Genomic DNA, 27,122 nt, shown 5'->3' with positions numbered 1-27,122 from the left:
TAATTTGAATTTAGTTTTTACTCATTGTCAACACCTTTTTTCGAACCTGTAAAACAAACCCGTTTTTTGTTTTAACTGACGATATCTAAATAATAATAATAATAATTAGGTAGTTTGATAAAGAATTTCATTGTCATGCATTTTGTAAATTTTTTCCTTGTTTCCACCTTAACATTTTTCTTTAAAATGACCATCTTTTAAGGTTTTCGGGTATGCTGGAAACGATATTGCATTTAAATTTTCCACAAATAAGTAGCTTTCCAGATATTAAGCAATGTCATTTCTTATGTTATTGCTGGTCGCCATCTTGGTACATGCGTTTGCGCATAGTTTCTTGGGATTTAAAGGCAATATTCATTTTCAGCATACCCTAAAACATATAGAAGTAATTATTTTAAATGTTAAGGTGGAAACAAGGTAAAAAATTACCGTTTTATTTCTTTGTTTACATGGTTGAATTTTCAGTAAAACAACAGAATAGAAATGACAAAAATTACCATCAACTGGTGAATATATAGTTGTTGCTTATTAGGATTCCTGGTATCCTGGTACTGTGAAAGCTACATCAAGGATTCATGTAGAGTATGATTTATGGTTGCATCTCAGAAAATATGGGTATATTTTGGGGCAGATAGAGAGGATTTATAAAATTGAAAATTGGACTGGGCCCAAAATGCATAAGTTCTGGTCGACTATGGGAACTTCCATCTTTTACAGAAATCCAAAATCTATATGAAAAATTTTCTTTGATTTATTTCTGAGATTAATTCATATCTACTCAATTTTATTTTTCTGTGAAGGGAGTAGTAAATACCGGCCATGAATGTTCTTTAGGCATTCAATGTCTAGACCCAGATTAAGCTCTCCTTTGGTGAGGAGACAGGAAAATGCCTGCTCTCAATAAAGCAATATTTAAATACCACTATAATACTTAGTTTTGTTCATGAATAGACACCCACAGTATGATACCATGCACCAGTTTAAAAAAAAATTGAAATTTGTACATCTTAATTTATAATTCATGGCTTATGGTAAAGAGATACATCAAATTTGACATGCAAAGTTAAGTAATACAAGATTATTTCCATAGAAATTTGAGAAAGGAGTATTTTAAATTCAAACGAAACACCAGTATCATAAGCACCAGTTTTGAATCTTGTTTAACTCCAAAATTGTAAAAAAAATTAGAACATAAGTGTGACCAGACCTATGCTGTCTAACTCTCTTCTTTTATTTTGTCCTTTACTCCTCACATTCCAGCAGCGATGTTTCTGACAAAGAGAGAAGAAGTGCTCTTTTCTAGGTAAGAACCTATCTGTCAATCTTTATTAGAATTACCTCCCCTTTCCTAACCGATTTTGTTTTCACAAATACGAAACAATAACCCTAAAATAGAGACTAACTCACAGAATACAAAAATATCTACGGAGCCAGTAACTTTTCTCTCTTTTTTTTTTTTCTAAATAACAACTAACATGTCTGAAGATAATTGAAGGACAATACGACTGAAACATTTCACTAATAACATTCAAGATGAGAACAATAATTCAATCAATACAAGTAATATAAACATTCTATTTTATCTAACGTTTATTGTTGGCAAGTTTTTTACCTTGAAGTAGTTTTTTTTTTAGCTCATCATCAAGTGGTTTAATGCCTTGTCTAGAGTGCTTTCCATAAAACAAATCAGTAAGGTGAATATATCCTGTATATTTGGATATATATATATATATATATATATATATATATATACAGGGTGGGCCAAAATAAGGGTCCTATCTTTAAATTTGAATAACTTCCATAAAATAAAAGTTAAACCCACCAAACTTTATGTGTCTGTAGACTGACCCTTCCGAGATATTTTTGAAATAAATAAAACAAATTTTGGCCGAAAAACACTTCTTAAAACTTACATGAATTTATGAATTTTTAAAAATAGCACCCTTATTTTGGCCCACCCTGTATATATATATATATATATATATATATATATATATATATATATATATATATATATCCTTATTTGGATGATTATATCTCTACCTAAAAGTAGAACATTTTACAAATTTTACAAAACAAAAAACTTTTGTAAACCAATTTCTGCGGAAAACGCTCTTTAAAAGGATATACAAAGTAAAGATATTACAACACCTATTTGAAAGTACATCATCTTTTCTATATTGTTAACCTAGGTGAGCTTGGGTTTCCTTTCAGCAGTCTTGTAATTCTCGTTTCCTTTATTTTATCCTTTAATCCTTGCATTCCATAAGCGAAGTTTCTGACAAAGAGAGAAGAATTGCTGTTTTCTAGGTTGGAATCTATCCATTTAGTACTTGTCGTTGGCTACTTTTTGAACCAGAAGTGATATTTTTTTTTTTAGCTCCTCACATGAAGTGGCACCATGCTTCTTCTGGAGTGATTTCCATAAAAAAAAAGTATTAGGCATTTTTAACAATTCTATTTTTTTCTTTATTATCATCCAGGAGCGTTTCGAAGTACAGGGCAGTTATGTAGATGCATAAATAAATTTCATAACAACTTAAATTAACGTTCAAAGAATGTGCACTGAGAAGGCTTAACAAGGGACTTAACTCCAATGTAACAATTGTTAATTTAGGGGAAAAGTTACCTACCTTTGTAGGATTGCGACAATTCAAAGGTTGCTTTTAGCAATTTTTTGGCATGTTCAATCAAGCCGCAGTACATTTCAGCTGTTTTCTCAAGTTCTTCAAGTTTTTTGACTAATCCATCTGAAAATTAATGAAAGAGGATTTATATAGTATTGCTTAATGGAAGTCAAAGAAAAATCTCTTATACTGAGATATAAAAAAAACGTGGAAAAAACCCAAAAAACGAAAGAGGATAAGATGCATTCGAAGAAGGTCATAGATTACATTAAGATTAGAATAGTAGTCCAAATAATCTAATTAATACAGCATTTTCCATATGTCTGTGTGTGTATACATACTAGTGTTTCATCCTTCCAGAATCATCAGTCCAGGAAGTTACGACTGCTTTTGGTCATGGGATTCGAAGCCATCTGTGTCTTCATTATCAAGGAACAAATCACAGATCACCAATAATCAACAATTATGATATTCAAATGAAATTAAACGGTCTCTCTCTCTCTCTCTCTATATATATATATATATGAACCTGTGCATGTTTCCCTTGGCAACCACCAATGTGAAGGATGATGATGTCCAGAACAGAGGATGAAGGCGAGAAAGATTGTGGAAACAGCATTGGGGTTGGCGCAGTTGCTGAGCAAGAGAGAACACTGGTGGTCTCACAAAGAAAGAAATACTTACCATTGCATAAGATAGCTCTGCTTAAACCGAGGGCATCGGCAGTATTGGAATTCATATTTTCGACAAATCTGTGTTTCACCTTTTTTAGGACTGAAAGAAAATTAGAAAAATACAGATATTTAGAAACACTAAAAATTTAAAATAAATGAACACTTAAAAGTGTAAAGTAGAGGGCGTTTATTTTAAGCTTGAAATTATATTAATTTCTAGATTAGTGAAATTGGGTGACACATTTTATTTTATTTGTCAAATATTGAAATAAAAAATTCGCAATCTAACTGACTATACTTTATAAAGAAAGAAGAAAAAGAGATTACTTTATTAATGACAGAAGTTTGTGTTCCATCTCTATTGAAATATTACTTTGATATGTCAAGAGCAATTGCCCTAGAAAGGAAACCTCCATTGAGAGTTTCACTAATCCTATGAGATATAACTGTTAGAACATCTGCTGTAGATCTAGCAAAACGGAAACCATATTGCATAAGGTCATTTTTGCTGAGATGGTTGACTACTTCTCTATTTAACACAGATTCCAGCAACTTACTCATGACGCACAGGAGACTGATTGGTTTGTACTGAGAGGGAGATGACTGATCACCTAAATTTTTAAATACGGGATATACTGATGAGGTTTTCTAGGGTGTTGGGAAGCAATTCTCCTTAAGACAATGTTTAAACAGCTTTGTAAGTATAGGAGCTAGTTCTGTTTGAAGCTTTTTCCGCACTATAATAGGAATGCCGTCAGGGCCAGTTGCTTTACTGGAATCGAGGTTTTTGATTATCTTGGCGACATCCTGCACAGATATTTGTATGTCGTATAGTGTGTTTTCAGACACAGGAGGAAATTCAGAGAATTGGTAACCCTGATCACATAATGTAGAATTAGCTGAAAAGTTCTTGGCAAAACGTTTGGCTTTGTCCAATGCTGATGAGATTACCTCAGATCCATTGATGATGGTTGGGATAGAGCACACACTTCTATTCAGGACCCTATTTGTTATTTGCCAAAACTAGTGGGGACCAAGCCGCTACTCAGTTACTTTGGACTTGACGAACTGAGCATATAACTCTCTCGCGTTCTTTATGACTATTTTACAGTGGTTGCTGGCAGTCCTGTGGGTGGTTTTAGTCTCAGTACATCTATTATGTTGGAAGCAATGGAAATAGTGATTTCTGTGCACAATGGCTGCAGGACATTCTGGAGAGAACCATGGCTGGTTATTAGGTATTTGCTGAAATTTTTTTAGAAGGTATGAAGCGGTCTATACATATAATTAACTATTCTGTCAGGTCTGATACTACATTTAAGAGACAGGGAAATTTTTTTTTTTTTTACATCTTGAAATGAAAGAAAACACAAGAGTTCCTACCAGCAAATCATTAACTTACCAATGTCCAAAGTCTTTCCTTGTTTCGGATCTGCATGTAGCTTATTGAAATGGATGGTTACTTCGCCCTGGAATCAAAGAAGAATTCCAACAATGATCAGAAGTTGACAAATTCAAAAATGTTGGTTGTTAGAGAATCAATCTTATTTATGTACTAGAAGATGTACACAACATTGACCAGTATTAAACATAATAGTAAATTCTTTTAAAACTATGATGTAAAAAACAGAAAAAGACTGAAACATGTGCATGCATTTTCTAACACGTCACTTCTTGTAAAAAAAAAAAAAAAAAAAATACTTGAGTCGAGATCAGAACCAAAACCTAAAGACAGTGAGTCAAGTATGATAACTATAAGGTCAGCTTGATATGATCTTTAAAAAATGTTTTCAAACCTACTTGTGAAACAGTTCTATTTTTTTACTACTTAATATCTTCAAATATTTATTCATGGAGTTTAGTTTGATTATTTTGTAGAAGAAAAATGTCTTTGTTTTCAACTTTGCGGAACATGACCAAGTTTTGCTAGGGGAAAGGAAAAACAAAATCAATGTTTGGTGCCTTTTTGGTCAGAAAGGTCTTTAGTGTATAAGTTTGGGAGTGATCTTAGTTAAGTTTTGTCTCAGAATACCCCCGATAATTACTAATAATCGAAACTGTTATTTTAATTTATCTATCATCGGTAAAGCCATTTTTTCCATGTTGTTGCTTAGCAACAATAACAATGATAAAACAACAGGCTGTGAAAATTCTACTGTGAGTAAGTTAATAGCGTTTTTCTTTTTTTGCATGATTTAATCTGTTTTGCTTTAAACTCCGCACGTAAATTTCTTAATTTTTTTTTCATTAACTGCACAGTATTTTACAAGATTTGAAAATTTACATTTTAAAAAATTTTTTTTTGCATGATCTGTAGGTTCAAACCCTCATACATAAATTTCTTAATGCTTTTTTTTATTAACTGGAAAGAAGTTTATATAAAATAATTTTATAAAAACAAAGTAGGTTCGCAAGAGTTCTATGTAGAATAACATATATTTTGGACTAAGTTACTGGATGGAGGCATGTGAAGCTTCCTCCCGAGTGATTTCACGAATTTCGATGACAATAAAAATATAGGAGTATGAAATATTCGTTGATCATCATTCAATTCCGGGCAACGTCGGGTCTTCCTGCTAGGATACATACATACATACATACATATATATATATATATATATATATATATATATATATATATATATATATATATTCCGTGATAATTATTGATGACTTATAGGTTAAATATCGGACTTTGTAACAGAGTTTGAATCCTTCGCTGGCAGTAATTATCACTTCCTACACTGATGATTTTGTAAGCATGAAATACTGATAGTTGATATTTATTTATAAAAATATTATTATTATAAGTCTCTTCAACTAGGATTGTTTTCACAAATATGAAACAATAACCCTAAAATAGAGACTAACTCACAGAATATGAATGGCCTTAGTGTAAAGCAATGTTTTAGTGTATTGTTGTTGAACCTTATCTCACTAGCTTCCTTTATTTGTCTGCTTACCTCAACATTATATATAGAATTTAACTTTTTCATTAGAAGCGTTGAGTCTCTACGGTCCCAGGTAAGTATCGTTTGAAGATAGCAGTTTCAATCCTACTCAAAGCCGGCCAGAGGATTTGTTAGCCAAAACGTGGTGAGACGACAACTATGGAAGGCAGTAATTACTGAAGATACAGTTAAGAGACTCGGCATTCCTGTCCCGTCACTGTTAACCACCTGACGAAGGCCAGAAGAATAGTTGGCGAAAACGTCGTGAAACAACAACTATGAAGATGAGGATAACAGTCCGCAAATAAATAAATGAAAATGTCAGAAACATATTATATAAAAACTATGATTTGTTTTTAAATATCACGTGCAAGATCACTGAACAGTAACTGTTTTTTTGCATAACCTCCGACTCTGTACATTCTTACAGAGAGACTCTGTTTCCTAGACTCACTCTGTTGCTTTTCTCCTCACATTTATATAATACTAGTTTTACGTTGTATCACATTGAATCTTTTAATTCACTTTTCCCCAAATTCTAATTGTCCCATTGTCCGTCCAATTAATCCTAGAAGTTGTAATTTAATTTCAGTCAGAATTTCAAGTCAAATTCCTATTGAAACATTTTGACGAACTGCATTTATCATTGATATTGTTTGCTTTACTGCCGTTCAACAAAAGGAAGGTTTCCAATCTCTCTTCATTGTTTTTTTAAAATAAGCTTTTTAAGCCCTTTTTTTTTTTTTTCATTGAATGGCTTTGTGTTGAGACAACTTCACCCATATTTCTTGTTTTATATTTCTGGAATCCTTTGAGATGAGGCTTCATCATTTGTGCATTCATTCTTTTTGTGGACTGTTATCCTCATCTTCATAGTTGATATTGTTTCACAATGTTTCGGCAACACGTCCTCTGGCCTTCTTCAGGTGATTAACCATGACGGGATAGGAATGCTGAGTCTTGTAACTGTATCCCCAGTAATTACTGCCTTCCATAGTTGTTGTTGTCTCACCACATTTTGGCCAACTAATCCACTGGCTTGCTTTGGGTTGGATTGAAACTGCTATCTTCAGACAATGCTGACCTGGAACCATAGAGACTCAACGCCCCCATCCACCACACCATGAGCCCTGAGTTGGCCGAAATGTAATGAAACAACAATTATAAAGATGAGGATAACAGTTCGCAGAAAGAATGAATGAACTTCACCCATGATTCTTAGTTATGCTGTTCCATGTCTGTGGCAAATTATTACAAATATGCAAAAATAAGTTTGATTGAAAAATAGACACACAAAATTTAGAATTTTAATGTTTAAATGCAGCAATTTATAAGAATGTTCATGTCAAAAAAAAAAAATCAGATTTGCATAAGTAGAAAACTTGCAATAATCATCCTAGTGAAAAACATTAAAAAGACTTAGATTGGAAAGCAAAAAGCAAGTCAGACAACCCCCCTAACATCTGAAATGAATTCAGAAGGAAATCTTCCACTTGAAATAAAAAGTTAATACAATACAATATAATACAATATAATACAATATACGGTGAGAAGAAACACAGGCCCATACACTTGAGATCACAGTTTCTCAATACACATCATCTCTAGATTTGTAGTAAAAGCTAAGCTAGTGATTCCTCCAATGTTTCTCCAGTCTGACTTTGAAGCTATTGAGTGATTCTGTAGAAACCACTTCTTCTGGCAGTTTGTGCCACACGTTGGGAGAAGTGTGCTCGCACAAATACCCCCTGTCGATGTCGTTGCTTATCCAAACACAAAGAATTCCCATGCATCCTACAACCTTGTTTCAAAGGAAGTATCTTGAGACAGTCCACGTTGTATTCCCCTTGCAGATATTTGAAGACTTGGATGGCATACCCTCTCATTTGACGGAACACCAGAGTTGGAAGATCCAGTTGCTTCAGTCGCTCCTCGTAGGACAGATCATGCAGATCTGGGACCAATTCCATAGTCCTCCTGTACACCGTTTCTATGGTTCCAATGCCACGCATATATCGTGGTGACCATACTGATGTGGCATTTTGTAGCTTTGGACGGATCAGCCTCTTATAGAGAGACAGGAATATGGGTGTTTTTTTTTGTTTTTTGTTTTTTTTTTACTCCAAGACCAGAAATGATAATTATAATCTATATATGAAAAATTAAATTACTGGTGTAATTCTATGGTTTTATATGAATATTAGTGTGAATACTGACAAAGTATCTTTTTCTTTTTTTTTTTATGTCATTTAAAAAAAAAAACGTGTACACTAGTAATAATAAAATAATCAACTTATCAGATTTAAATATGTAAAAAACATTAGCATATACTATAAAAAAAAATAATCAACAGCACTTATGTTTGAGTATATGTATTCAATATGTAGAAAATATCACTGTGAATGAACAATGGACCTGACGATCGCCAGAGGAAAGATCAGACGATGATATACATAGTCACAAAAAATAAATAGCAACAGTAAGGACAATAGTCCAAAGAGAAACATTGCAAATGAAAATTCCTCAAAAAGTTCAGACAAAAATATTTCACTGAACTTTTTTTCATTTCAAATAATGAAATTACAAAAAAAAAAGAAAAAAAGAAATTAACATGAATCAGAAAAATAGACAACTTGAAGTCCACAGCAAACAGTGTCAGATGAAAAATTATTCTATTTTTCTATATAAAAAAAAAAAAGAAATCAAAAAATATTTCAAAGTTATACTTTTTTATAATACTAAAAACAAATTCAAAACAGTGAAACAGTAACATTTTATTATTTTATGCAAAAAATAATTAAGTATTATTATGCAAATTTTTTATCTGACACTGTTTGTTGCCAACTTCGAGTCGCCTGTTCTTCTGATTCACCAAAATCAAAAACAGACTGACAGACAACATTGACAGCTAAACTCATACAAATTATTTTGAATAAAAAAAATAGAAAAAACAAAAATCAAAGCTAAAAAAATGCAAATGAAAACATTTTATTTTTTTCCATTCTGTAAAAATAAAAAAAAATAAAATAAACCCCAGGGTGCGCGTTATCTCCCTTGTGGCATATTATGAATTTCCCTTTGCACTCTCCTTTGTTTATATCAGCCATATTGAAAATCTATAGTAGTCGAACAAATTATAGGCAGCTAACGTATTTCCCAACCTCATAGCGCTACTGAAAGCGGTGACAGGGCAAATTAGTTCTTTCAATTTTATTGTTCTTCAGTATTTCGATTGTGAAGCGATTTATTGAAATAAAATAAAAAAGGACATTGAAAAATATACAATAATAAACAAAATCATACAGATAAAAATATCAATTATTCATTATGTGCACTTTTAATAACAAGAGTAAAAAAAATAAAAGCTTTTTATTTTATTTGAAATTTTATAAAAACATGTTTATGAAATTATAAAAATAAGTTTGTTTTTTTTAATTTTAAAAATAAAATAAGTTTTTTAATTGGAATTTATATAATACATATATGTTTATGAAAGTATAAAAATAAAATTATTGAAATCCAAATAATAAATGAAATTATTGAAATCAAAATAACAAAATTTCAAACATCATAAAAAAAAAACGTATCCAATACATAATATCCCACAAAATAATTTGCTTTGATTCTCTGCCGCCACAGAAACTCTTGCAGATGACTATCGTAAAGACTAATTGTTTTATTTTTATATGGACCCACCCAACTAGCAGATGTCACTACTCTTATGTACTGCTTTCTGATCTTGCCTTGCTATATGAGTACTTAATTAGTCACCATGCTTTTACTAGACTAATTTGGTCGGTTGGCATTTTCACTATGATCCGATAATGCTACACAATGAGTGCAGGAAATGTTTGTAATCATTATTAACTGAACAAAGCTAGAAAGAAAAAACATAGGCATATTTTCCTTCCTATTGACTCTGTTCGCTATCACAGATCAACGATTAGAATGTATACATGGCGTATATGAGAAAGAAGAAAAAGACAAACACTTAAAGCAGAAAAAAAAAAACAACAAAACAACTAATAAATAAATAAATGGTCATTTTTGGATTTTCAACTTTGCAAAATACATCACGCACTATTTTTTTTTTTTTAATTTTTGTCTAATGAACTGAAAAACTTACCTGGTGGCATTGCCTGGTAACAGAAGAGAACCCCTGTGTATTCCTACTTCTAGCCCTGAACGCTATACTACCATTACGTTTTTGAATTTTTGAGATGAGAATTGATAGTCCGTATTATTTAGATTCTTTGAACCACTGTTGTCATTTTGAGTGTTATTTTCACAATATTTTGGTCTAAGTAAACTCCGGCTTTCTTCAGATGTGTCTTGTCGAATTTGAGAATCTTTCTGTCACACTCGGGAATCTGCACGTAATTTTGAACAGAGCCCTTTATTTAATCCACGAGTTTGACAGGAAGATTCCTGAGTTCGACAAGATACACCTGAAGAAGGTCGGAGGTTACATCAACCGAAACCTTGTGAAAATAATGCGAATAGTAGTTTGAAGAATCCAAATACTTATATTAAAATGTTTTTAATATTCTATACTTTATAAGCCTCCTTTTTTTTTTTTTTTTTTACATAGGCGTCACCACTTATCAAGGCCGATTGGCCACTCAAGGATAAGGGTTAAAGAGTGTAGAGTAGTCAAAAGGACAATATAGTAATCGATAGTAATGGAAGTTCGGTAAATTTGTTAACTTAAGTGGAACAGCTCATCAGAAACTTGTTCACGTTGGACTTGAAGACAACCATATTATAAACAGCTGGAAAGCAGGAAAACGGAAGACAATTCCACAGGCGTGCAGTTCTAAGAAAGAAGCTTTGATCATGGAATCTATGTTTAGGTTTAGGCACAGATAAAGAGTGGGGAAAATTATTGATAATGTTTTCAGCTAGTCTAGTGTTTCTTGTGAAAGTTTGGCGAGGGGGGACCATAGATTGAAGCTCAGTCAAACACTTTATATGAAAATAACGATAAAGCAGAGACAAACTCGCAACATCTCTTCTGTGAGATAGAGGTTGCAGCGAAGAGAAAAGGACATCTCCCACCAGGCCACGAAGTCTATTTTGAACCCTATCAAGGCAGGACAAGTCTTTTCTAGCAGCTCCTGCCCATATGTGGCAACAGTATTCCATCCTTGGACGTATCTGGCTCTTATATATTTATTTATGTCATTTATTTATTTACGGTATTCTTTTTATGCTGCCACCCCTGCTACTACTACTACTACTACTTTAGTGTTTTTCTTTTTCTTTTATTTAAACCTCTAACTGTACTATTACTACTACTACTTAAGATGCTATTTTAAAAATTAAACAATGTGATTAAATAAATATAATATGCACAACAAAGTCATAAAATATACAATGAATCTTTGTAGGCCTTAAAGCAGTAGTTTTCAACCTTTTTTATACTAAGCTCCATAAATTTTCACAGCACACCTATCACAAAGTTAAATATTCTATTCATAAAGCCTTTTTGCAATAAAATAATAAAAAAAATATAGATAATGATTAATATTGCAAACGAGGAGATGGTATAAAGCCTAACACTTCCCAATATTTATAAATATTGATAAGTTCAGAATATCTAACAATTTAAACAAATGATTTTTTATGCATTTTATTTCTTCTTTTCATTAAATTTAGACGTCAGTATTATGTAAGTAATAATGTGTAAGTAGTTGTTAATACTAGTGATAGGACGATTCCAATATTTTTCCAATTTTGATACAATTACCAATTCTGTACTTTAATTCCGGATTCTGAAAGAATTACTAATTCCAATTCTTTATAAACCTCTAAATATTTAACTAAGAAAATGGATATTTTGTCCCGATTACCGTAAAAACACATTTTAAATGTGCAGATATTTTCTCAAATGTAAAAACACACACTTGTGAGGGTGTGATCAAGAGATTTTAGTTTTACTGGAAGTTTAAATCAGTAAATATTTATTATTTTATTATTACTATCTGGAGTGGGAGATTTAAAAAAAAAAAAAAAAAAAAAATCAAATAAAAAAAAAAATAATTCAAAGAATCGTTTTGGCATCAGAAAATGCACACAAATCTCTCCGATTCTGATACTCCAAAAAGTTTCTTTCTTAGAACTGCACGCCTGTGGAACTCTGTTCCGTCTGCCTGCTTCCCACCGGACTACAACTTGGATGTCTTCAAGTCCAATGTTAACAAATTCCTAATGAACCGCCCCCTTAAGTAAACACATCATCAAATCTCCACACTAACGTAATGTACTTGCAATAACCCTTATCCCTGAGTGGCTTCCGGGCCTTGATAAGTGGTGATCACTGTGTAAAAAAAAAAAGTTCCGATTTTTCCGATTCCGATTAACTGTCCCAGCACTAATTAATACAAACAACTCCAGATATAACGATATGAAAACTGTTTTTCATCTATAACAACTTGTAGCTTCTTTGCGACACACCAGTAATCATTCCATGTCACACTGATGAACCACTGCTTGAGATGAAGCAGATGACAGTCGAGATATGGTCTCTTGGGGATTTGATCTGGAAAAAAAGCAGTTTTCAAAGATCTTCCTCTGTTCCCCTAATGTGAACGGGAGAGAGGAATGTAAGTTGATGCATTAAACTTGTGTAATAATATTGTAAACAACACTCTAAAACACACTAAAAATATATATATATATATATATATATATATATGGATTGAACACTTATAAATAGCTATCCTTTGAACAGTAAGTAGTATTTTTATAGCTCCTTACATCAAGTGGCTTCATGCCTTGTTTGGAGCGATTTACATTATATAATGTAAATCGCTCCAGACAAGGCATGAAGCCACTTGATGTAAGAAGCTATAAAAATATATATATATATATATGGATTTTTATGGTTCTACTTTTCAAACGTGGACTTCAAGCTGAATATCCGTTTTGATGTATATGATTCTATATTATCTATAATACATTATTTCCCTCAGTCTTTTAGGTTTTCAAACTACGTGCTGACCAGCAAAATCATAGCTAGTCTATATAAATATTATTTTGCTAACTGTTTTTACTCTGTGCATAAGAGTCATACTTTGAAATTTCATGGAATAAGGACATTCTATTACTTAACACATACATACTGGCGTCTTCTACTGTATCGGACATCTAAACCTTATACTTCACCAACATCTGAAGGAAGACGTGCCAAGCATTACCATCGCCATGGTACATAAAAAAAAAAATGAACCTGCATTTTCTGATGAAGATTCTGTTAGGAACCTAAATATCAGATTTAATTTTAATAAATAAATATTTTTACTCCTTGAAATAGAGTCTCCACTTGTTTAGCATTAAACCGTTAAATTTTTAATTAATTTTGCATTCCATATCAACAGTGCTTACTATAAACAGTAGACTTTCTATTACTCAATATATATATTTCGAATCTGGCTAGATTCAGCCACTCTGATGAGTCGTAAACGACGAAACATGTGTCAGTGGATAATTATATTTTAAAAATAATATATATGCCATTCCCCATGTGGAGGCATCAAATTGGTTAAAGGGAAACTTATTCCCAACTAGCATTTAGGTAAAAATGCACTTTCGTAAATAATTGAATTCATTCAAGATGTATCGCAAAAACAAAAAGAAATAACGTGTGTGTGTGTGCTTACTATTGCTTTTTTTTTTCCACAGCTATTACTGCTGCTACTAAAGGGAATAAGAGCGGCAAACAACTCTACACATAGATGCCACATTGCAGTTATTACTACGAATACATTGCCTAATAACTAGGGCTATGACAACAGCATATTCTTTTCATTGTTTTGACTCTCAAGTATATATCCGAGACAGTTAATCAACTGAGAACCACATCACTATATATAAAAAAATATAAGATATCAACGGATACACACTCGAGAGTCAAAACGATGAAAAGAATATGCTGTTGTCCTAGCCCTACTAATAACACAGTGGTCAAAGAAAAATCGTCACACAACTATGCTACACATGTATATTTAAAAAAAAAAAAAAACATGTGAGAAGATTAGTGAAAATGAATATCCTAGAATCGGCATCCCAGGATTGTGTGAAAATACCTGCTTTTATGTTCCTATTTACAATGCCTCCCCACGGGACAGAGTTAGACACCAGGGTCGTTTTTTAACGCGGAGAAAAGGAACAAAAATAAAAATTGTCTCAGTCGTGAAGGATTTCTCCTCCACTGACAGAGAACAAGAAATTGAAGTGCAGCATCTGAAGAACAGATGGTATTTATTTGCTCCCCCACCGAGCAAATTAGGCACAAGGCCGATTTTTAATGTGAGGAGTGAAGGGGAAATGGGAACCAACTCCCCGGGGAGTAGGGGAGCTGGATAGTGACAATTGGTATGAAGGGTTGCCCCTACATTGACCAAGGTCTTATCTGTGGGGTCGCCCCCACATAGGGTCTCTGCTTGCAGTATCTGTCGGAACAGATACTACACTGTGATCTTGTCCCAAAGGCCAAAAAAACACCTGCTTTTATGTCCACTGTAGTTTCTTTGTAACTCCGTATAATTAGTTATATTTAAATTTAAATAATCGAACTAACAAGCCAGATATCAGCTCTCTTTGTAAGTTCATGTTTAAATGTAACGTTTTAAGGTATGCTATAGTTTTTGTTTTGTTTTGTTTTATTTTTACATGGGAGTCACCACTTATCAAGGCCCGAAGGTCATTCGAGGATAAGGGTTAATGATTGTACAGTGGTCACTGGGATAACAGCATTTGGATTCTTCATATTACTCTTCTCATCTTGAGTGTCATTTTCGCACTTTTTCGATTGATATAACATCCATCTGCAAGAACTCGTAGCGCAGTGGTTAGAGTACTTGGAAAAATCAATTGTAAAAAGTGATATTCTCATGAAGGTTGAAGGTTCAATTTTCACTACGGGTGACCAAAAAAGACAATTGTGAATTACTTAGGACCTCTATCCAGTCATGGCTGATGGAACAAGAACATGCTACCCCTGAAAAGTAAATAAAGGGTTCCATTTGAAATTCCATCCAAATTCCTGAGTTCGACAAGATACACCTGAAGAAGGTCAGAGTTTGCATCGACCGAAACATTGTGAAAATGACACTCAAGATGAGAACAGTCGTACGAAAAATCCAAATAATATGGAGACATTACTGTTAATATATCTTAAATTATTTTTCTCAAAGCTCCAGCATTATTCAATGCTAGGATAAATACAACTGGTAAGGTTATATATCGTGCAAAGTTAAAGAAAACCAAAATGACCATAACAACAACATTAGCATTCAAGAATTGGGCTTTGGCAAGGGTAGGGCGTGTAGACCATCTGACCTTGGCTAGAGCTTCTTCAGATGGCTTCTCTCCCTCTCCTTCCAGAGAGCTGAGCAGGGGGACATCGGGGCCCTGAAAGAAATTTGGATAGGAATTCAGGTTTTGCCAACAAAGTCCAGGAAAAAAAAAATGAAAAAAATCATAGCAGGCACTCAGGAGAGAACAAAATTATAACAAATTTAAATTCATTTGGTTTTAAGTTTTTTATGAATATAATTTTGGAGACAATCTAGAATAAAAAAAATAAATAAAAAAATAACAATAACAAGGAATTAATATCGTCTGCTAAATTTTTAATGAACCAAGCAAACGCATCCGATAAAAAATTTATTATCGTTAATCAATGAAAACAGATTTCTTTCACGGCTTTGAAAAAAAAAATGTCTTTATATTGTGAGAATCGGATAATGACTTCCTTACATTATGTCAATCAAATCTTTACAAAATTTAAAAAAATACTTTTATTCATTCCAAATAAGCTCGAGTGGCATTTGAGCCTTCATAAGTAGTGACACTGTAGTAAAAAAAAATGAAAAAAAAAAAAAAAGACAGCATGGTACATCAACTGAAACATAGCAGAAATAAAAATACCCGTGTTGATAAAGACTAACAAAAAATAATCTATAAGAATTGGTATTAAAGCTCTTGAATGCATCATTAAGAATTTAAAAAAAACATTGAATAAACAGATAAAACTGTTTTTACAACATGTTAAAAATGCAAAATATTTTATTAGAAAGAAAGGAGGAAAATATGATTCAATTTCTTTTTCTTTTTTTTTTTTTTTAAAGTTGAAATATTTCTGATATATTTTGGACCATAACAGGTCCTTGCCTATTTTTCTTTCCTTGCAAGTAAAATCCTTGTGTTGTTAAATCATAATCTGTGAGCTAACCCTAATCTTACATTTCTTGTGGTGGCAGAGAAATAAATACATTCATCCCTTTGTTTATTTTAAAAGTATTTCCACGGAATGTTCCAATGAAGTTCCTGCAGTTGTACACCTTCAACATAACTCTGACAAACCTGAATAGACACAAACTCCCACCCCTTCACTATAGATATCCTCAGATAGCTTTTTACCTTAATACCTTATTTCTTCCGATTGCTTGCCTTTGGAATTCATTCTCTTAGTCTGTTTTGGAGTTTGTTTGTGATTGGCTGAGAAAAAAAGGGATTAGATCGAGTACACAGTACTAAGGCAGTAGTTTTCATGATGTCAATACTGAGTTAAAATCTCCCATAAGTCTCAAGGAATTTTTTTTTTAATCAGTTATGCACTTTATAAATGTGAAGAAATTAACATAATATTTGATAAAAGTATTGTTTTTTCATAAGGTTAAAATGAAGACCTTTGAAAACCGAGTAATGCTGTAAAACTTTTTTTTTCATTAAATGACAAAATTGACTACTTTAAATATCCACTGAAGATAGCAACCAGACAGTCTCATTTTTTAAAAAAAAAGCAAAAAGCTTAATACAATAAAACTGCAATTCATGATAACATCGACTTTTACTTATAAGTAGCCATTTTGTTTTGATAATCTTTAAAAATGTAGACATAACTATTATTCAGTATTAGTAAAAAGTGAATTATATTTTGCTTAAAAACATAAATTCTAATGCTTCCTGCCAAGAAAAAAAAATAATATGCAAAAACGTTTGTTATAATTACTGACTCTTATGCAAATACTAACTGGTGTTAGGGAAAGCAAGAATTACATGGTCCTCCCTATTTTATGTCCTTTAGTTTTCACATTCATTCATTCAGCTGTTATTTTGAATGAGTGGTATATGGAAATTTTAAATCCTCTCATAGTACTCAAATGCCAATGTTTAGACAAAGGAAGACAGTTGTGACCACTACTAGCTAAAGATACCAAAAGTTTTTGTCCCATAATTATAGCGGTATCATCTTCACAATCAATTTTTGCTTTTGTAGATTTCAACTCATCTTGAGCCAAAAAGGCGAATGCCTGCATCTATAATATCAGTGATGATAGAGGTTTCAATCTTGCCAATAGTGACCGGTATACAGGCAGTCTTCGAAGCAGGAATCCAGTTGCCATCACCAAACTTGAATTTGTTATGGCTATCTTTATATTGTACACTTTTTCTATCATTTTCTGATAAGGAATCTAAATAACATGAGAACCACACTAGTCCGCAAACTGTTTTTGTGACACCACAGTCAAGAACAGCACTATTCATAGCTTCACCAACCAGACCCTTCATATCTTCAGAGCTCGAAAATACATCCTGAAACAAGGTTATTTCATGATAAGTGTCCTCACTAGGATGATCTTGATAATCACAATCATCCACAACTGATGTTTCTGTTGTCTGTGACATATTTCTGACACTTGAGATTTTATCTGGACAGTTTTGTATCCAGTGATTCTTTGAGTCACAATGGAGACATCTAGTGACCTGACCATATTGATCTAGGGGATTTTTGAAATGTCTTCTCTCTGTTACTTTATGATGACGACCAACAGAGAAAGAAGAGTCACTTTTAAAATTCCGTGGAGGCCATCTGCCTCTTCCACGTTGGCCTCTACTTCTGCTTTGAAAGTTTCTACCAAAAAATGTACCATGTACTTCTGTGAAATCAGTTTCTACTTCGATATTGAACTTTGAGTCTTGAGGGGCAGTTCCAAATATTTTTTTCATTTGTTCACACATCTTATCATAATTTAATTCAGTGACTGTCGCTCTCACTAGTTGTTCTTGATGTTGAGGTAAGTTTGCCGATTTCAGCAAACAATAAATATATCTGTTGACATAGTCACGCCATGTGTTTTTGCCTTATTCCAGCTAAGTTCAAATTCTGTTATATAATTTGGAATAGTAAGAGACTGTGGTCTTTTGTAGAGTTCAAAATTTTCATACGCTTCAAAAGCGCTGATAGTTTTGTTTTTTTTCAAAGAGTTTAGACAATTCTAAAATAACTTTATCTAAACCTGTATCTGTAGTAATATCAGTATTTCCTAGTGCTTCTAACACTTTATCTTGAGTCGCTTCATCTAGGCATAAAATCAGCAATCCACCATGTTTCTTTTTGTCGACATCTGTAATTGATTTCCAAATATTAAATTTCTTCAACCATTTTTGGTAATCATCCTTCTCTTTATCAAAAGGTGGAGGCGCCTTATTGATGAATACATATGCTTGGGCCATTTTTTTTTTTTTTTTGATTGCTGCTCTGCTACCACAGTTAGACACCTTAGTTCCTTCACTGAGTAAGCAACTGGAATAGTCTCTGTTGCTCGGAGACTTCTTCTGTTAACCTCTTGCGACTAAGTTATTTCTTGGAAGAGGCCCACCTGTGCTTCTACACACAAAACATCTGCAACAATAGAGAGAATTAGAGACACTTTAACATTTATCTATCTATCTATCTATCCTTATCCTCAAGTGTTTGGGAACCGAGTACTCCACACAAACACATGACCTTTAGGCAAACACGATTATCACCCCTTTAACTCTGGTAATATCATTCTTGGCCACAAGGGGGTGATACACTTCCAGTTTGTATCTTTCATTCTCTTTCTTCGTTGGGCATCAAAGAGTAAAGATGTGACGATAAACGTTGTCCAGTCTTGCAAACACCAGTCCACTCCTGACCTTCTCGTTGACCTCTCATCAAAGACTATAAATGCAGGTAACGTTACTTATAATCTTTCACTGAACTCTTATTACCATTTATTTTGTATCTGCTGTAAATAATTTTACTTTGGTTTTTATTATATATCGGCATACTTCATGTCTTCATTATATGGCATAGGAGGCCAAACAACAAATATTTTTAATCTAATTAAAAATAGAGGATTGGTTCGCCAACCACAATACCAGGCTACCCCATCCTCAACAGGTGAATTTTAGCCTTGATAGGTAATGATTCATTAGAAAAAAAAAAAAAAAAAGAATAAGTTCATTGTGAAATCAGTTGATGCGGTTTCCAAGCGGCTCAAAACGGCGGTGGTGATGAATGCTGGTACCCATTTTACATTCTACATAACACTCAATACTATGCACTTTCTTATAATCTTGTAAGAATAATATTTCAGTAATAAATTATGAACACCTAATAGGTAGTCACTTTCCACTCACTCTGTAATTTGACCTTCAAACTTATTTAAATCATGGAGGACAGGCTTTCCAAGATAAATTTTAATACCAAACTGATTACCTCTTCTAAATACTAAAACCAAACAAAAAAAAAAGTGCTTTGTTTTTAGGTTTTTCTTCAAGAAATTTGTGGTTGCTTTGAAAGTTAAAATAATTGAAATGATAAAAAACAAGCAAAAAAAACAAAACAATTTTGGTGCTTGTATAAATAAGAACACATATAAAAATCACATTCCAAATAAAACCTCTTTGATATACATACGCATCAGGCAAAAATAAGTATGTTATATATGGCACCCAAAAAGGGGTATGTTACGTTGTGTGTGTATATGAATATGTTCCATAGCAACGTACACGTTGAATAGTAGGGTTTATATTTTATCTGTATATTCATGTACGTGTAAATGCGTGTGTGTATATACGTCGTATCATTTAGTTGATCGTCTAGTGTGTATATTTTAACATTTATGCAACAGTTCTAACAGGAAACAATTGATGTGGACATATCAAAACAGTTGTAGACAAACAGTTCTTTTTAACAGATGTAAATAACACAACACATACCTGAATTATTTACGAACATTTATTTTCATGATTTCGGTTGACATCTTCAAAGATCACAACGTCTTTACATCTTGGCTGCCTGAGGAAACGCTGCTCCCTGCGTCATGGAGACACCAATTCCCCCTTTTGACTAGAATCTCCCCAAATCTACATCTCACTACATGTCTCAGACCAACGGTTGATGTAACCTCAATCTAGTTACCAAACCAAAAATAATGTTTACATCTATTTTTACATTTCTTTGTAGCAATATTATTATTATTTCCTGTCAATCACTTTTTCCCAATCTAATTGTTTATTTTACTAATCATAATAATTGATCCAGGACCTGCTGTCGCTCAAATGTTCTTCTTTTATTATTATTATTTTTTTTTATTATTAATAATAATAATAATAATAATAATGGTCCTGCTTGCCACAGTTAACACAGACACTATGCTATGATCACAGCCAAAAGGTCACAACATTACAAGTATCCTTACCAAAAATTAGGAAAATTATCAAGAATTTTAATTAAAACTCTATTATTAGGTTGACAAGAAGGTTCTTGTGGAATTTTTAATTTTGATTTCAAATTATGTATTTTCAAATAAGTTTTTGTCATCATACCTTTACTTTATCATTTTAAATCAATTTTATCACAGGAGTATTCCACTTTAAAAGAAATGTTAACATTTACAAAATGACAGACTGAATTATCTCCCCTGTTTTCAGATAACTCTTCAAAATAACTTAATACCATAAAATTACACTTTACAATAAAATTTATTTTTGCTTTTAATTAAACGTCTACTCAATAATTTTTCTTAATTTTTGTTGAGGATACTTATTTTTGTCTTGATATGTGAATATCTCAAATTTTTTTTATTTGGAATGCGTTTTTCATGCGAGTTTAGATCTGTAGAAGCATCTTGAGTTTTAATACCGTTTTAATTTTGTCTTTTTAAATATGCAAAGCAATTGTTACTATTATTAAATATTAAAATCATATTTGTCATGTTTTTAGAATCCAATGGATATAAAAATGTTGTTTCACTAATTCTGAAAGGACTTGCTGATTTAAAAAAAAAAAAAAAAAAGGGATCAATTAGACTTTAGGCACCCCAGAATAAGCAAATGCTAAAAATAACAAATTTGGTTGACAATGACTTCTTTCACTTTCAGTTAAACTATAAAAGCAACGATATGTGTACACTTCAGAGTTTTTGTTTTATATACATTAAAGATTTATAAAGAAAAAAGTTATATATTTTGTTATAAATTTTGTAAACAAAACATTTTATTAAAATGCAAACTTTTGAAAGCTGAGTAATGCTGTAAAATTTTTCTTTTATTAAACGAAAATCATTTTTTTTTTCCTTAGACTTTTAATGGAATCTACCCTAATCAGAAAATAAACGACTCTAGAGAGAAAAAAACAAAACACACACATGTATTACAAAGTCTTGTATGATTTGGGTGGATTTCATTGACAGTCTCAGAAAAACAATAATTTTCATTTTTTATTAAAAAAAAAAAAAAATGTGTTACAGCATTACTTGGTTTTCAAAAGTCTTCATTTTAACCTTTTGAAAGGATGTGGTTCATTCACTCCAATTCAAATTTACACGCTAATCACATGAGTCATATCAACCAGATATTATTTTTATACAACTATCAACAAAATTGTATGTTCAATTTTCTCATCCAGGGGCAATCACCCATGGACTTACCATCAAATCGAGGAAAAAGAAAAACATATTACAAAAGGGTGGATTCCAACAAAAAAAAAAAAAAAAAATGATTTTCATTTTTTTTTTAATAAAAAAAAAAAAAAAAAATTAACAGTATTATTTGGTTTTCAAAAGTTTTCATTTTAAACTTACGAAATAATGCTTTCAAAGAATGTGGTTCATTCACGTACTAACCACGTGAGATTCATCAATCAGATTTTACTTTGATATGACCCTCAACGAAATCGAATGTTCAATTTTCTCACCCATGGACATACCATCAAATTGAGAAAAAAAACCAAAACATATCACAAATGTAACATAGCGCAGACAGCTATATATAAATGCATACAAAATGATATCATTGGTAAAGAAAAAAGACTATAAAAAGGAGAAAGGGAACGATCACGGCAGAGACATGGAGCACAGAACGAGATAATGTTTGAGATCATTTGAGAGAGTGGACAACGTTCAAGAACACATGAGCAAACCCACGGCCATAACAATGAAGAAAAGTTTTCTATCCTTTGTACTACTTTGTGACTGAGGCTACCCACAACATGTTGGTTCCCGGACAACGTTACACAAAGTCTTCTATGATCAATTAGGGTGAATTCCACTGAAAGTCTCAGAAAAAAAAAGATTTGTTTTCCATTGAATAAAAAAAAAATCTTACAGAATTACTCGGATTTTCAAAAGTTTTAATTTTAATCTTACGAAATAATACTTGCAAAGGATGTGACTAACTCCTATTCAAAACGTTTTATGATTAAAAATGTCCATATAACAATGAAACCAGTGTAAAAAAAAAAAAAAAAGGTGTTTTTTTTTGTTTTTTTTATATATAAAGGAGTTACCACTTATCAAGGCCCAGAGGCCACTCGAGGATAAGGGTCAATGAGTGTACAGTAGTCAATGGGACAATATCGTAGTAATCATTAGTAGTGGAAATTTCATAAATTAGATTACTTAAGGCGACGACTCATCAAGAACTTGTTTACATTGAACTTGAAGACGACCATATTGTAGTTCGCTGGAAAGCAAGTAAATGGAAGAGAGTTCCACAGGCGTGCAGTTCTAAGAAAGAATCTTTGTTCATGGAATGTATGTTTAGATTTTAGGCACAAATAAAGAATGAGGGAAATTATTGATAGTGGTTTCAGCTAGAAAAGTGTTTTTCGTGAAAGTTTGGCAAGGAGGGGGGGGGCGTAGGATTGGAGCTCAGATATTATATTTTTAAGAAAACTTTTCCTATTTATTTTATGACGTCATAAAGAGAAAAGTACTAGTTATATTAAAAATAAAGAATGTAAATGAAGATATGTCATTTTCCAATTACAAACAAAAACTTACCTTTATTTCAATATAAAACTACAAACGATGGTTGGGAATTCAATCGAGATTCTTTTAACGATCACAGTCAATGAATAAAATGATCGTTTTAATTTGAAAATCACATTTCTTTCTGATATTTGCTTACTCTGGAGTGCCTAAAGTCTAATTGATCCCCATCCCTTCAAAACCACAACAAAAAAACCTCCTCTGCAATACAATTTAAATTAGTCATCTGGGATCAAACTACATTCTACATATTGCTTTTTTTGTCAATGACTTACCTTGATAGCTTGGATCATTTTGGCCACTTCGACTTTTGTCTTTCCCTTGACACTGTGACCATTGACGCCCACAATCTCATCTCCAGATGCAAGCTGGGCATCTTTGGCAGCAGGCGTGTTGTCGAAGACCTGCACCACATAAAGACAAGGGCACAAAGGAGCGCCACCTCCGATGCTAATTCCAATCAAATTCTGCGAGTCTTTCTGGAGTGTCACACTTCCAGAACTCACGGTCATACCCCTGGAAAAGTAAAGAAAAAAAAATTATTTAACATTTTTTAAATTCATTCGGTTATCCAATTTGTTAATTTTCAAAAGTTAATTTCTTTAGATCAAATAGAATTCTTGATTATAGATATTTTGGACGATTTTCAAATTCAAAAGTTGTACTTTTTTCTCTTGATATTGGAAAAAATAAATGCACAAGCAATTGCCATTTACAAGGGGAAAAAGTTAGTGAAAATTTAGGGGGCTATGTACAAAGAGACACTATACAAGAGGAAAACTATGGAGGTCCGACCAGCGTCTGTCTAAGGACGCCTTCAAGCCCTCTAATATGACCTGGTTTACGACCTCATCGGGTAGCTGGTTTCACGGAGATACCACTCAAACCGAGAATGATGCTTGGCATCAAAGCTTTTGGAGAAAAAAACAGGCCGCACCGTCTATGGAAGATATGATAGGCAAGGATGAGGTCGCCTCGGAGCCTCCTGCACTCAAGGGAAAAAGATTTAGAGCCCTTAAACATTGTTCATAGAATTGTACATGATGCTGCTCTGTGGATACTGTTGTTTTGTCTATCAAGAACAGACAACGACTTGCATTAAAAGTTAAAAAGTAAACAAAAAATCTTGGTACTGGTGCGTATTGTGAACCAGACCTATTTCAATGTTCGCTCGGCTTTGACCGGAATACGATGTCAACAGCCAGATTATGCTGAGCATCACCGATAAAATCATAACAACGCTACATAAAAAAAAAAATAGCAAAGTGAATAAATGTACAATATTGAAACCAAAAACCAAAAACATCCTACCATAATTTAGTGTTTTATGATTCATTTCCTTTTTATTATAACTGTCAAGAAAAGGTAAAAAAAAAAAAAGATTAATTTAAGCAGAATTTTTCTGTTATTTATAGCAATGTTTGTTTAAATGAAAAAATGCTGCCTAAATATGCACAACATATAATTGGTTTGGTTTGGTTGTTTTATGACATATCAACACTTTTCAGGTTATTTAATGCCGAATTCAGTTATTTTGTAAATCCATGTTGCATCCAGTTATTTTGTAGAAGGTTTTTATTCTTCAAGCTCTTTGTGTCTTCAATCGATAGTTTGTAGTGTTTGGTTTGGTTGTTTTATAGTGGATTTTGTCGTTTTTGTTCCCTGGTCTGTAGAACATGAATGAGTTTTGCAATGGGAGACGGGAAAGGGTTACAGTATTAATGTTTAGTACATTTTACGTTAGGAAACCAGTCAGGAAGTGGTGGAAAGAGAAAAGAGAAATGGGAAGAAGGAAAAGGGTGATAAGGTGGGTTGCTGTTTTTTTTTTTTTTTTTTTTTTTGCAGAACATAATTAAGTTTTGCAAAAGGAAATAGAAAAACAAAAAGCATCAATCTTAGGTGCATTTCGTCTCAGGAAGCACATATCTTTAGTCAGCTTGATCTGGTACCACCGGACACAATATATAAATAAGTAGATCTATATGAACAATAGAACAGTCCATGTGATTTAACAAGCATTTCAATGTTAATATATTTTTACGGGGCTAAATATTAAACTATTTCCCAAAAAATCAGATGAATAAAAATTTGCAAAAAAAAAAAAAAAAAAAAAATTAACTTTTTACAAGATTGTGGTTATTAGAGTGGTTGAGGGGGGGGTCGGGATCGGCGGCGTCATCGTCGTCGTCGTCATCATCAGAATCCGAATCCGAATCCGAATCCGAAGATTCTATTGTTGGTATTGGTCTCCCCCAATATTTTTCTAATCAGAATTCTTTCTAGAAAGACATTGGAGATTATGAGAGGGACCATGTGAAGGTTGCCAACATCTTAAGTGAAAGTGATTTTTGTGGAATGAACTGGGTGCGAGCTTGGGACACCCAGGTCATCAATCCGTATCTTTAACCACTAGGGTGATGGGTGTAAGACTCTTCTAAATGTGTCATTATAACCGACCAGAAAAGATTAACCCCCTTCTTGAAACCTTTACACATTGGAAGAGCTTTTTTTTCTTTTTACTTAGAAGGTCACCACTTATCACGGCCCAGAAGCCATTCAAGGAAAGGGGTTAGGTGTTAGATAGATGGTGAGAGAAGATCAGTCACAGTGGAACTTGGGTAGGACTAGATTATCTAAATCAAAGACTCAATAGGAATTTATTTACATTAGACTTGAAGACAACCATGTTATAGTCAGCCGGGAAGTAGGCAAACACTATTATGTTCCAGACGAACAGCTATAGAAAAAAATATTGCTCATAGAATTTTGATTTAGTTTTGGGTACAGATAGAAAATGAGGAAAATTGTTGGTGTTTATTGCAGTTAGGTGAGTATTTGTTGTGAACGTTTTACAGAGAGGAAGCACAGATTGGAGCTCAATCGAATGCTTACCATAAAAGTATCAATAGAGAAGAGATAAGCTCGCAGCATCTCTTCTGTGAGAAAGAGGGAGCAGAGAGGTGAAAAGGGCACTATTAGCTGCTCCACCCCAGATGCGACAACAGGACTCTATCTTAGGCCGTATTTAACTTGTACATCATTTTGCACCAGGAGTAAGATACTTTCTGGAGCAGTAGAATGATCCAACCATCTTTCCAGTGATTTGCGCAATGGATGTGATGTAAGTCTTCCATTTCAGGTCAGGAGTAAAAGTCACTCCCAGAAGTTTATTAAAGCCAGGTGCTTTATTGCGCTAAGAGCTATTCATTTCAACTGGAACAAAGGGCATCAGAGCGTTGATGGTGATGGGGGGGGGGTTTAAAAAAAAAAAGTAAGTATGAGGATCGAACCCGAACCGTTGAGGCAAAGTTGTAAATTAAAGTGTGAAAAAAAAAAAAGTGCGACGTTAACAATTACCCTACCGCGAGATGCTAACAGAAACACGTTTGAATTTATTTAATTACTTGGATTTGGCAGGTGCCCGTTTTAATGAGTTAATGAGGTCAAGTTTGACTGCCGGATAGTATTCATTTACAGCGGAACGCTTTTTTTTAAATTTTTATTTTTCCAAGATGTTATAGGAAAAAGACTAATCCACATGCGGCGAGTGATAAATGTGGAATATTTATCTTCCCAAAATCGAGCAAATTAAATAGACAGGCGAGCTTCGTTATTAACTGTGAGATATTACGATTTATATGTGATATAAAAAGTTTTAAAAAGTTGTGAAGCGACCAACCGCTTCTCTGAAAAAAGCCTTTTGTAGACATACAGAAAAAGCGTTTTTTCCCCACGATGTTGGGGGGGGGGGGACCAGCTCCCCATAAAAAGGGGATTGTC

The 27,122-nt window shown here is 32.9% G+C and overlaps 1 protein-coding gene and 1 long non-coding RNA gene across 8 annotated transcripts in view; one reads left to right on the top strand and one right to left on the bottom strand.

Moving 5' to 3' along the window:
- LOC145252605 (PRKCA-binding protein-like) overlaps positions 1-27,122 on the bottom strand; it is a 102,164-nt gene that overhangs the window by 32,643 nt on the left and 42,399 nt on the right. For 4 of the 7 annotated variants that reach the window (XM_080112311.1, XM_080112312.1, XM_080112308.1 and 1 more), the window contains exons 2-5: positions 23,618-23,858; positions 4,704-4,770; positions 3,312-3,401; positions 2,634-2,750 (exon numbers count right to left, since the gene is read on the bottom strand). In XM_080112311.1, coding sequence (XP_079968437.1) covers positions 2,634-2,750; positions 3,312-3,401; positions 4,704-4,770; positions 23,618-23,858 — 515 coding nt within the window. Of the gene's footprint in view, positions 1-2,633; positions 2,751-3,311; positions 3,402-4,703; positions 4,771-15,594; positions 15,667-23,617; positions 23,859-27,122 lie in introns of all 7 variants that reach the window. The other 3 variants (XM_080112307.1, XM_080112306.1, XM_080112305.1) reach the window with 1 other exon arrangement.
- Positions 19,160-27,122, top strand: part of LOC145252608 (uncharacterized) — a 103,354-nt gene continuing 95,391 nt past the window's right edge. The window contains exon 1 of the long non-coding RNA XR_013863632.1: positions 19,160-19,258. This is a non-coding gene — a long non-coding RNA (uncharacterized LOC145252608). The remainder of the gene's footprint in view (positions 19,259-27,122) is intronic.

This window comes from Euprymna scolopes, chromosome 29 (genome assembly GCF_053919585.1).
Source record: "Euprymna scolopes isolate OS-2025 chromosome 29, ASM5391958v1, whole genome shotgun sequence".
Taxonomy (NCBI): domain Eukaryota; kingdom Metazoa; phylum Mollusca; class Cephalopoda; order Sepiida; family Sepiolidae; genus Euprymna; species Euprymna scolopes.
This window is presented reverse-complemented; position numbering and strand designations above follow the sequence as displayed.